The sequence below is a fragment of the Clupea harengus genome, chromosome 12 (genome assembly GCF_900700415.2).
Source record: "Clupea harengus chromosome 12, Ch_v2.0.2, whole genome shotgun sequence".
NCBI lineage: Eukaryota > Metazoa > Chordata > Actinopteri > Clupeiformes > Clupeidae > Clupea > Clupea harengus.
The window spans coordinates 4,074,606-4,086,876 of record NC_045163.1 but is presented as its reverse complement, the minus strand read 5'-3'; the positions used below and the strand labels follow the sequence as shown (position 1 = coordinate 4,086,876).

Sequence of the window (12,271 nt, the reverse complement as noted above, 5' to 3'; positions counted from 1 at the left end):
AGACCACCATGACACACTGTCCTTATGGAAACATTTATTTTTGCTGCTTGGTTGAGAAAATGACAGTTGATTAAACATGATGGATCTTATTTTCATGTAGGTGACCCCAAAGATGTGCACATGTACACACACACAAAGTTTTTCTGTAATAGGCATTGATGTGAGTCAAGGTTATCTTAATTTTGCTATTATCTGTATATATTTATATGACCGGTTGACAGGATGTAACAAAAGGCTAAATCAAAACAGAAAGTTTACAGACTGGGGATTTCTATCAAAGTGTTTGTCAGAGTACTGACTTCACCCAGGCCTTTAAAATCCAGTCAAAGTGGACATACTAAATAACATGTCGACTCTGTGGTGACGATGCACCACACCAAACAACAAGACAGGTGGTAAAACACTGAGGGGAATTAGAAGATCAACATCTGAAGCATTTGGTCTTAAGGTGAGTGCTCCTGAGAACATTGTGTATTCTTACATGTTAGATGTAAAAATACAAAGGCGTTCCGTTAAAAACAAATGGACAGAAGTCGGTCAAGGAATATAATTTTAAAGATTTCAGTGTTCTTCCATACGATAATATGGCTGCTATGGATTCAGAAAAAGACATTCATTTAAGGGGGCCAGCCATAGATTGTAAAGACTTAATTCTAAATAAACCCCATGATATACTGTTCCACAGTTTCAAGCCTAATTGATTGGAGTTTAGACTGAACAGATAGATTCCCCCCCACACCACCCAACCTGATGCCAAATAGGTTATCCCAATCTAGGAACCAAGTTCTCACTAGGCCACTGTCGGGTCAAAGGCCCCTAAAAACCATTCAAACAACCCCCACACATCAGCTCTGTTATGCACAGTCAGGTAGCAAACCAGCTCAAAGAAACAGAGCTATGTGGAGTATTTATTTAGAGTTTCTTTTCCACAAGCATTTCCCCCACATTTAAGATGCTTATTTGTACCTGAAATGGCAACTGTGCATGTGTCTTATATGAAAGCAATATGCTTGTCTGCAATTAAACAGTGCTGTTGAAACTATTTCTTTCTGGAAGGGCAGTGTTGATGGAAGAGGGTTTGAGTTTGTATGGGTGACAAAACACATTTGGCAAACAAGAAATAAGAACATAATAAGGCAAAGTAACACCTGCCTAGTGCTACCTCAGAAGATGGAAGGCACACAGAGGCAAGCAGACAGGCAAATGACTGCTGAAGACTGCCTACCCATACCTTAAGCACTGATGTCATGAGATGGGGAGAAAGAAAAAAACAAAACAATACTGACAATAATATAATGACTATCACATATGATGTATATTTAATAGAAACATGTTTATCTAGAGTAGTATAATAAAAGTGATGCTGTGCAACTGGTTTCTGTCCTATGTGATCTTTACATAGGTAGGGGAGTTAAGAAAATATGCAATCTTTTATGTTTTTAAATTTGAATGTTTTGCATATGGGAGTATTGGTGAGGGGAATCCACCCATGCACTGGCCTCTCCCCCCTCCCCCCCAGTGTTCTTGCCATCCGCCCGGTCCTCTCATCCGTCCCTATCCCTTCTCAGCAGCTGCAGCCTTCGCTGGAGGAGGTGGGTCTGTCATCTCTCAGTTTGATCTGGTCTGGGAAATCGTACGTCTCTACCTGTGTTTCCTGTAAAGGTGAAAAATACAGCGTGGGAGTTATAAAAGGTACAGCACACTTAAATGTGTTTTTTGAGCTGTAAACTAAATGACATGACTGAACTGTGATGAAACGCATCAATGAGTGTGAGTCTCATTTTCATTTACTGAGACTCTTTCACAGCACTTCATGCCCAAGCCCCACACCTTGCCCACTTGTTAACATTCTTCAAAATGATGCAGTGGGTGGAGTTAGGGTCAGAGCTGGGGGTGAAGTTACACTGATATTTCCAAGTTAAAAAGAGAACTGTCCACACATATGCAAGCCACTATTTAACACTGCCAACTCAAGCGCGAGGAACCAAACCTGTTAAACCAGGTACTTTTTTGTTGCAACCAACATCACTCAAGGGTGATAATAACTGTACCTGTTTAAGGGCATTTCGGGCGATGGTCTGGAAAGCTTGTTCGACATTGATAGCCTCTTTGGCACTGGTCTCAAAGTACGGGATACTGTTCTTGCTCTGACACCATGCCTGCGCTCGCTTTGTTGTCACCTGCAGGAATACACGTATGAGAACTACTACATTCTCATTGCAGGTGGAAATGGTGTCTTAATGAAGTCCTGTTTTAGATGTTTTCAATGACAGGATTGAGATAAATGAGACAAATGTGAAAAAAAAATGTGCATAGCATTTTGTTGTAGTCACAGGGGAGACACAGACCTGCCGATTCTCTAGGTCAATCTTGTTGCCAAGTACCACAAAGGGGAAGTTCTCTGGATCTCGCGGGCTGGCTTGGATAAGGAACTCGTCCCGCCAGCTGTCAAGGGTTTTGAACGTGTTGGGTGCAGTGACATCGTAGACCAATACACAGCAATCAGCCCCACGATAAAACGCCACACCCAGTGACTGAAATCGTTCTTGTCCGGCTGTGTCCCAGATCTGGCTCATAAAATCAGGAGATAAAATGAGATCAAAGCAAATTATCAAAATCAAGACTTATGCAACCGAAATCTGTATAAATCTAAAATAAGTGTATATTTTTGTATTCATTTTTGACAAACCATTTAAAAAGTGTAACTTGACTTATAAAGATGCTTACAAAATAAAAAAACAAACCTGCATAGTGACAAGCCTGTCATCCACCATTACTTCCTTGGTGAGGAAATCTGCACCAATGGTGGCTTTGTACTGGTTGCTAAACTTCTTATTAACATACTGGTTCATCAGTGATGTTTTTCCAACCCTGTAAACCATACATATTTGTATAGACAACATTACAGCAGTAGCAACAGAACGGCTACCTTTTAGCCAATTAAATAAGAAACATCAGGCCCAGCAACATCAATCCACTCACCCCGAGTCTCCGAGGATTATCACTTTCAAGAGCACCTTCTTTCTCGAGGCCATGACGGACCCAACTAGGATAAGAGAAATATAATTCCATTTCACTATAGCAGTGCTTTCCTTGCACCTTATCGAAAGGTACTATTAGTAAACTTTAAATACAACACAAAAAGTTAGCCTTCGTTCCTAACTGTAGCAGGGCTAAGACTATAGCAGCTAATTATAGCTAAATTCACACTAGTTCGTGAAGAAACATTTCTCAAGTGCTTTAGCTGACGTTTGGTAACAGTCAATATCACGCTTCCTCATAAAATCAAAAGAGGTTATTACACATAATATATGAAAGAAATGTATATTGGCGGTTTCCAGCGATATAGCCCGAGCAAAAATATTTGAAAAAAAAACATGTTTACCTAGCTACCTGTCCAATTAGCGATGCTTAGCTTATTGGCTAGCTAACAAGCTAACTCGGCGCTAGCCGAAAAAATTACCACCAATCCAATGGTTTCATCAGTGTACTATTGTTAACAATAACCTTGGCTGAGCAATTAGATATACACAACGTTGCCACATCAAATTAAAGTATCGTCATAGACGTTCTGAATTCACCCGTGATAAAGTGGGTTGTATACTCCAGATTACCTAACGTTATAACTGACCAGTTGCTGCATTAGCTAGCTGACAATATATTTCTAACAAACTTGTCTTGAGTTTTGAATAAATACCTTTTGTTCAAAGATTGCACCTCTCCGATGATAACTCCGTTGTAAGAGTACAGCCGACCAACTCTATCACTTGATTGTCTGCCTAAGACACAACGTGGATGTAAAGAAATAGTTTAAAACGTTGCTGAAATAAAAACTGCGAGCCAGGAACATCCGCTTTTGTTGTGCTTGTCTCAATATGGCTGTGAAGTCACGGGGCTTTGACGTTGCATCGTAAGGGCCCTCCCATAGACGGAAGGTCCACAAGAAAATGAGATGGCTTAAAAAATCTATGGCAAAACTCTGGTGTTTCCTTCTGCTTAACAGCACCCATATAAAAGGTAAATATATATATATATATATAATATATAATGTGGAGTATGTTTAAATGTATTAATTTCCTGCTGTCTAGACAATCTAGAATATGTGTTGAATATCCAACTCTTCAGAGAGCACCTCCCTTCCTAACTTCTACTAGTACTTAACTTGTACTTACAGTAGTTACATTCCTGCACTCTTTCTATTTCTTATGTAAAAGTACGCCTATGAGGCGTGTAGGGCCAACACTATGGTCTTCCACATATCCCTATCCTTTGCTAGTAGATCTATCTCTTCCATGGACTTCCCTAATTATTTTGCTTCTTTCAATATAGTCCTTCTCCATGTTTCCTTAGGCCGTCCCCTTCATCTCTTGACGCTGTCGGGAGTCCACCTTGCTGATATTCTAGTGATGTTATTCAAATGTCTCCTTAAGACATGTCCAAACCATTTTCATCTTCTCCTCTTGATCGTTGTTAGTATGGCATCTTGCTTTGTTCTTTCTAATAATGATTGGTTGGCTATTCGTACGCGCCAGTAGATCTTAGACATTTTTCTCAGGCATGAGAAACACAGAGACTCTATGACCAGGGGCGGACTGGGGGAAAAATGTGGCCCGGGAGTTACTGTCAGACCGGCCCACTCAATACACGGCGCGCGGCCCACTCAGTACACGGCGCGCTGCCCACTCAATACACGGCGCGTTGCCCATTCAATGCATCGCACGTATAGACCAGTCAGTGGCCTATATGGAAAAATACCCATACACTTAACATTATTTTGGATGATTACAAAGAAATGACATCATATATGTTTTTTTTTTAATAACATTTGGATCCACCAATTTGCCTGGGTGGACACATGGAATAAAATGATACTGGCTATTGTAACCCTCCAAGGTAGGTATATTTTGCTAGATGAATAGGCTTAACTTTGGGCTAGTATCAGATGGTTATACGTATAACTACAGAACATTAAGGAATGAATATCCACACAATAAAGAAACTGGAATCAGAGGGTAGAATTAGTATGAACTATATTGTAGAAATTAACAGAATAGAACATACGATGGGGTGTGAACATCAGTGGTATCAGTAGTGTTGCATGCTGGGTGTGTGATTGTGTGTGTGTAGGGGTGTTGAAGGTGCATAACAAAACAATAAGTTAAGTAACAGAACCTAAACTAACTCTGCTGGCCCGGGTGCATTATAGTCACATGATAATAAAAAACAATATCAGTATACTCATGTGTTATTATGACCTCACTATCTAATCTAGATAACATATTAACATTGTTTATAATGTTAGTGTTGTGTGTAACACGGTGATTTTAGCATAACAAGCTAGCTGGTTAACTTATTTTACATAAGTTATTAGAAATTATAAGATTGCCCTCTTTACAACTACCACCATGGATAGCTTGCTCATCGATTGTAAACAAGTGACTACGGCTAACATGTGAAAGTAGATCATCTCGATGATGACAACAGCGCCAGCTTGCTTATTTTATCAGATCATGACGGTCTCAATGATGGACATTTATCTACCTAACGTTAGCTAGGCTAGTTGGTAGTGAACGTTACCTCATCTGTGAAAAGCAAGCTAACACTGGCCAAGTCAACGCCACAACTTACCTTGTATCACTGTCACTGTCACGCGAAATAACAGTCGTAAATGGCCCAGAGTTTTCTTAAATGCAATTCCTCAAAACTACCAGATGCCCCACGGGCCGCTCCGTGTTAGAAGGGCTGACGGCACACGTCACTACGGTTGCGTGCGCTGGCGGGGCGTGTATGCAAATCCAGGTGCGTTTAATTTAAGAATCCTTATCCTCAATCCGCACAGCTGAGAACACTTCGGCTGTGTAAGAACCCATTTTCAGGTGTTCTGTAATAAGGTGGAGATCGTTTCTTTCGTTGAATTTCTGAAGTCCTTAAGAACACATTTCAGAAGACACTTCAGAACATTTTCGAAAAATAGGCACCATGAGTGTGAATACATATCGCAAGGAGGAGTATAAAAGTCAGTCAGTGATTTGAAAATTATAGGTAATAGAGGAAATAATACGTATTCCGAGTAGTATGGGAAATAGTCGAAGGTGCTGACGATGTAAGAGGGAGGGCCGGTTGGTTATGACTGTGGGCCGGTATTTTGGACCATCCCAACCTCGTCGGCCCACCGGGGATTCCCCCGGTATCCCCGATGGCCAGTCCGCCCCTGTCTATGACTGTCTTCTTTAGTAATCCTCCAACATTCTGATCTGTACAATAGCACAGATAATACATTGCTGTTGAAGATCTTAACTTTGGTTTTCTCCTTGATGTTATTTGCTTTCTATACTTTGTTAAGTTGCACAAACGCTGATATTGCCTTCTGGAGTCTACTTGTGATGAGGTTTTCCGTGGCGTTGTCTTTACTCATTATGCTACCTTGATACAAAAACTGGTTAACTTCTTCGATACACTCATTTCCAAGGCGTATAGGTTGTGCTCTATTTGAAAGTTGCATTGTCTTTGTTTTTTTCTTACTAATGGTCAAACCCACTTTGTTGGCATTTGCAGTTTGTTGGCCTTTTAGTAAATCATAATTGTATAGCTCAAAGAGTCAAAACATTTATATTGTTCTCAATCATAAGGCTAACAAATTCCTCAGATGTTGTCCATACACCATGTTGTGATGTGATTAAAGTATGTAGTCATTATTTGACAAAAACAGGGCAATAGTAATTTTGTCCACACGTCAAGAGGTTCTAATAACATCTTTAATACAAGCACTGATTTACTAAACTCCATCATGAAATAGGGAGTAGTCATGATGAGGAAGCAAAACAACACACACAAATCTACACAGAACTGTTGACTGTGATGGAGATGCAAAGTTCAAAAGTGGGCAATTTTATATCCTTTATAGCAGCCTACCTCCAGTCAGCAGCTTACCAAACCACCCACAAAACAATAAAAGTCAAGTGGGGCAGGCACTACTATAAAGGGCATTCTTCAGTGTTTTTCAGAGGTCATGTCTACTAAAACAAAATGTTTTTCTTTCCCTTATAGCATGATCCAATTGCTGATGGATGTAGAAACATTGCTCCTCACCACCACTTCTCCTCATCTACGCATATGGACAGCCAAACTCTACCCACTCACTCTGTCTTTCTTCCTCTCCTAGTCTAGACCATCTTCGCTATGGGACGCTGAGTAGTCTCTCCACCCGATCTACCTGAAGAAACCCTCGGCCCACATGCACCCATCACCACCGTACTGCCTTAGCCCATACCCTATGCTAGCATTTATATGCAATATATATTATTGCCACCGACGACATGTTTTTCTGTTCCTACTTTCCTTACCCCTGTAACAGTAACCCTATGAGCACACTGTATACCCACTAAGCTGTTTTTGTATGTATCATGTATATATCATATGAGGTTTATATGTATATACAGTGGGGAAAATAAGTATTTGAACCACTGCCGATTTCGCAAGTTTGGCCACTTGCAAAGAAATGTGTGATCTATAATTGTAATGGTAGGTGTATTTTAACAGTGAGAAATAGAATATCAACAAACAAATCCAGAAAACTGCATTTTATAACATTTATGACTTTATTTGTATTTCATGCAGAAAATAAGTATTTGAACCCCCAAGCAAACAGCAAGGATTCTGGCTCCCAATGACCAGTTATGTGCCCAAGAAGCACACAGATTATTCCTCATTAGGCCTAACAAGGTACACCTGATCTCAACTGGTGACGTGTGTAAAAGAAACCTGTCCAAAGAATCATACTTCACACCTTCAACCTCACCACCATGGGCAAGACCAAAGAGTTGACCAAGGACATCAGAGATAGGATTGTAGACCTGCACAAGGCTGGAATGGGTTACAAAACCATCGGCAAGCAGCTTGGTGAGAAGCAGACAACTATTGGTGCGATTATTCGTAAATGGAAGCAACACCAAACAACTGTCAATTGCTCTAGGTCTGGGGCTCCATGCAAGATATCCCCTCGTGCGGTATCGGTGATCATCCGAAAGGTGCAGAATAACCCCAGAACTACACAGGGGGAGCTTGTGAATGATTTCAAAGCAGCTGGGACCACAGTCACAAAGAAAACCACTGGCAACACACTACGCCGTAATGGTTTGAAGTACTGCAGCACTCGCAAGGTCCCCCTGCTCAAGGAAGCACATGTACAGGGCCGTCTGAAGTTTGCCAATGAACACTTGAATGATTCTAAGGAGGATTGGGAGACAGGATGTGGTCAGATGAGACCAAAATCAAGCTCTTTGGCATCAACTCGACTTGCCGCGTTTGGAGGGGGAAGAATGCTGAATATGACCCCAAGAACACCATCCCCACCGTCAAGCATGGAGGTGGAAACATTATGTTTTGGGGCTGTTTCCTGCCAAGGGTACAGGACGACTCCACTGCATCGAGGGGACTATGGATGGGGCCATGTAACGTGGAATATTGGGCTTGAACCTCATTCCCTCATTCCCTCCCATTGAAAACGCAACCTTAAGGATTTGGAGAGGATCTGCAAAGAGGAGTGGACCAAAATCCCTCCTGAGATGTCTGTAAACCTGGTGACCAACTACAAGAAAAGTCTGACGTCTGTGCTTGCCAACAAGGGTTATTCCACCAAGTACTAAGTCATGTTTTGCTAGGGGTTCAAATACTTATTTTCTGCATCAAATGCAAATTAAGTCATAAATGTTATAAAATGCAGTTTTCTGGATTTTTTTGTTTCTCACTGTTAAAATACACCTACTATTACAATTACAGATCACACATTTCTTTGCAAGTGGCCAAACTTGCGAAATCGGCAGGGGTTCAAATACTTATTTTCCCCACTGTATATATTATGTACATCCACGAAATGCATGCTGTGTACATCTACCACTTGTTGTTTCCCTTCCCCTTCTGCCACACAACCCTCCCCATCCCCCCTTCCTATCTCCTCCCGGCCGACCTCAAGCAGATGGTGCCGTGGTTCTGCTTAAGGTTCCTTCCTGATTAAAAGGGAGTTTTTTCTTGCCCCTGTTGCCATTGTGCTTGCTCTAAGGGGGTCCAGGCTCTAGGCTCTGTAAAGCGCCTTGAGACAATTTTATTGTTTTGGCCCTATATAAATAAAAATGAATTGAATTGAGTGTGTGGCTTTATGTGAGTTATCTTTCTAGAAGATTTAATTTAATGATGGAAATTTAGAGATTAGCCATATAATGCAGCTAATAACATAGAGTTGTGGAAAAAACCATTTCTTGGCAGCATTACAGAACCTTTAAAATGTCTCTGGAGACAGGTCAAAGGCCTCTTATTAGGATTATAACTTGAATCTAATTAATTCATATGCCATTATCTGCAATGAGCTATTAATTAGCTATTAATCTAATGAGAATTGTCTCATAGGGTTCAAAACTGACCACAGCTCAACCCTATTAGCAAATATCTTGATAACTACAAATGTCTTATCTTTGCATGGTCACAACTGCAAAACTATCAAGTGTCATCACATTCATCTCCAAGTTGTAAATATTTATGGTTTAAGTGTTCGTCAGCAAATCAGAAAAAAAGATCACAGCGAGCATCCACATATTCAATATTTAACTTTATGATGATACAAAGAAATGAAAAAGCATAAAAAATGTTTGCAAAAATATACAACACAGCTACAATATCAAACCAGTTCGAAAAGCTTTACATGTTTACAAAACATCACGCCAGGGATGCCCCACTCTGCTGAAGTGACCAGGAAAGATACAACAGGTCTTTGTATTCTGAAAATCCAGCTGGTGCCATTGTACTGTATATCTTTAAACAACAAACAGCTTAAGCTCCACCTGTTACTAGATCAATTAGAGGTACATTACACCACTGATTAGATCACACCACCCGCCTTTCTTGTTAGGAATCACAAAATCACCCAAGTGTCACATACAAAAAATCAAGTCATGAAAATCGTATGAGAATTATATGAATCTTTACCACAAATATATACTTACATATATCCTCACTTGATTTTTCAGTGACATGTGTTGGTTTTTGGGATTCCATATTGATGGGCTTGATAGAACATTCTGATTAACAACAGCAATGAATCCATGAGAGCAAGCTGAAAAGGCTTTGAAGTAAGAAAGAAAGATGAACACAAAGAAGAAGAAGAAAAAGAAAAGAAAAAAGAAGACATGCCTCCTAGGAAGAGCTTCTATATGAGACTCAGCACCTCACATCTTCACATCTCGTTTCTGGCACGTGAGCACGTACAGAGAAAAAAATTTAATAAATAAAACACAAGCTTTCAATAATCACTCCTCTCCTGAATAAGACTTTACTCAAGGCCTCAACACAACCTTCCTTTGCAGGGCCTGAACTGTGGGAGGACAGGAGAAGAGGAGCTTTACTGGCACGATTGACAGGATAATAATAATAATTTAAAAAAACTAACATGTGGCACTGACGTTAGCTGGCAAATGCAAAAAACAAACAAAACAAAAAGTCATTCAGGTTATGATTGATTGCACAGAAACCCACAGCAGCGTGGCTCGTGAGCCTGGGTATGAAGAGGACAGCAAAAAGCACAAGAGCAACAAAATAAACAAGGAATGAGACGTCAACAACTTAGTCCTACTAAAGGCGCAAAACATTGGAATCCACAAAAAAAACACTCCACAGTGTTACTCAGGAAAAGCCTCGAGTGAGACACGCTGAAAGAAACCATGCACACACCAGCCCGTTTCCCAATGCATGCAAATCATACCAGAAGAGTAACAGCAACCCAGAGGGAAGTAAACATCGCTGATCAAATATTTCCAAAAAAATAACATGGTCCATTTCTCTTCAAAGCTTCTTGTTTGTTTGACAAAGACAAAATATTCAAATATCCATTCTATCCTAAGAAAATAGTGCACAATGAGTGACTTTGCCAGAGCCAGTGCAGAATCGTATCTTTTTTGAAAAGATCTCTGAGCCTGTGGAAGGCCCTGTGTGTCGGACACGGGCTCTGAGGTGACTGCACCTCAGGAGCGCTGAGGGCCGAGACCAGCTGGGAGCCCGACCTGAGGCCTCTGGCACCTCAGCCTCACCCAGCACTGTCAGTCACAGGCTTCTCTTATTGCAGAAAATGTTGGCAGTATCTGGTTCTAAGACTAATTGTGTTTGAAGTGCTCACAACTACATCTTCCCACAGCAGTCTGCGCTGCTATCTCTCTTGCTAACCGTTGCGTCTCTGTCTATGATTGTTTACACGCAAGCACAGAGCAAAAAGGTGGAAAGCTCAGTATGTTCCAGCCAGCTAGGGTCCACCGCCAGGGGGTCTGTCTGTCTGTCTGTCTGTCTGAGCACAGGCTGGGGGATGGGTAACCTGCACCATTTGTGGCCAAATTTGGGGGAGTCTACTTAATGACCTTGTCTTCATTGGCACAGCTGTGGCACTGCAGACAGACAGCTCACCAACCAACACCCTGCAGTTCTGAGGAATGTTCAGGGAAACCCCGATCAGAAAGCTTCCCCTTCTCCCCCCCCCCACTACTGCAAAGCAAGAGCTTGGCTTGGAGACTACAGAGAGCACAGTGAGCCATCAAATTGTTGCAGAGTGTGCCATCAAATTGTTGCAGAATAACAATTAGGTGCTGATGTAAGGACTCCAGTAAAATTGTACACTCTCTTGCCTCCGCGCCTCCACTTTGACGGATAATATTTGTGAGTAGAGTTCTTGCATGGGCCCCAAGTTAGTTAAAATTAAATTCCTTCAAGACAGCATAGGAAGTGTATGAAAAAAAATCAACAACATAGTCAGTATTTGCAATAATACTTAATGGTTGGTGATGTTATAAAACAAATTAAAAGTAACAGTTGACACATTTTGTGTGCTGAGATACTAGGCTAGATGTAGCCTCTGCCTTCCTTTTACAATGAACAGACATCCGGCTTTCAAGTGTTTCAGTAATTTCTTCCCTAAACGGCCTCTCGCATACTTCCATACCAATGAGTCTGGCTCCACTCACTCACTCACTCTCCTCAACTCACCGACGACGTAGAGGCAACGATTAGACGGAAGGTCCATAAGAAAATGAGATGGCTTAAAAAAATCTATGGCAAAACTCTGGTTTCCTTCTGCTTAACAGCACCCATATAAAATGTAAATATATACAGTATATAATATATAATGGGGAGTATGTTTAAATGTATTAATTTCCAGCTGTCTAGACAATCTAGAATATGTGTTCCAATATCCAACTCTTCAGAGAGCACCTCCCTTCTTAACTTGCACTACTAGTAC

At 41.0% G+C, this 12,271-nt stretch overlaps 1 protein-coding gene across 1 annotated transcript; it reads right to left on the bottom strand.

Annotated features, from left to right (window-relative positions):
• Positions 1 to 17: 17 nt before the first annotated feature.
• zgc:100918 (Rab7 domain-containing protein) lies at positions 18 to 3,880 on the bottom strand. Its single transcript, XM_012816807.3, has 6 exons — positions 3,698 to 3,880; positions 2,983 to 3,046; positions 2,745 to 2,871; positions 2,349 to 2,567; positions 2,052 to 2,180; positions 18 to 1,654 (listed from the first exon to the last, which is right to left on the bottom strand). Exons 2-6 carry the CDS (start codon positions 3,033 to 3,035, stop codon positions 1,565 to 1,567), a joined length of 618 nt encoding a protein of 205 aa, XP_012672261.1. The 5' UTR covers positions 3,036 to 3,046; positions 3,698 to 3,880; the 3' UTR covers positions 18 to 1,564.
• Positions 3,881 to 12,271: the final 8,391 nt, after the last annotated feature.

Excerpts from the sequence above, each read along its gene's own strand:
- zgc:100918 (XM_012816807.3), bottom strand. The coding sequence starts at position 3,035 with ATGGCCTCGAGAAAGAAGGTGCTCTTGAAAGTGATAATCCTCGGAGAC. Across the intron at positions 2,872-2,982 it reads ATAATCCTCGGAGACTCGGG|GGTTGGAAAAACATCACTGA; the intron begins GTGAGTGGATTG and ends TATGGTTTACAG. Across the intron at positions 2,568-2,744 it reads ACAGGCTTGTCACTATGCAG|ATCTGGGACACAGCCGGACA; the intron begins GTTTGTTTTTTT and ends TTTATGAGCCAG.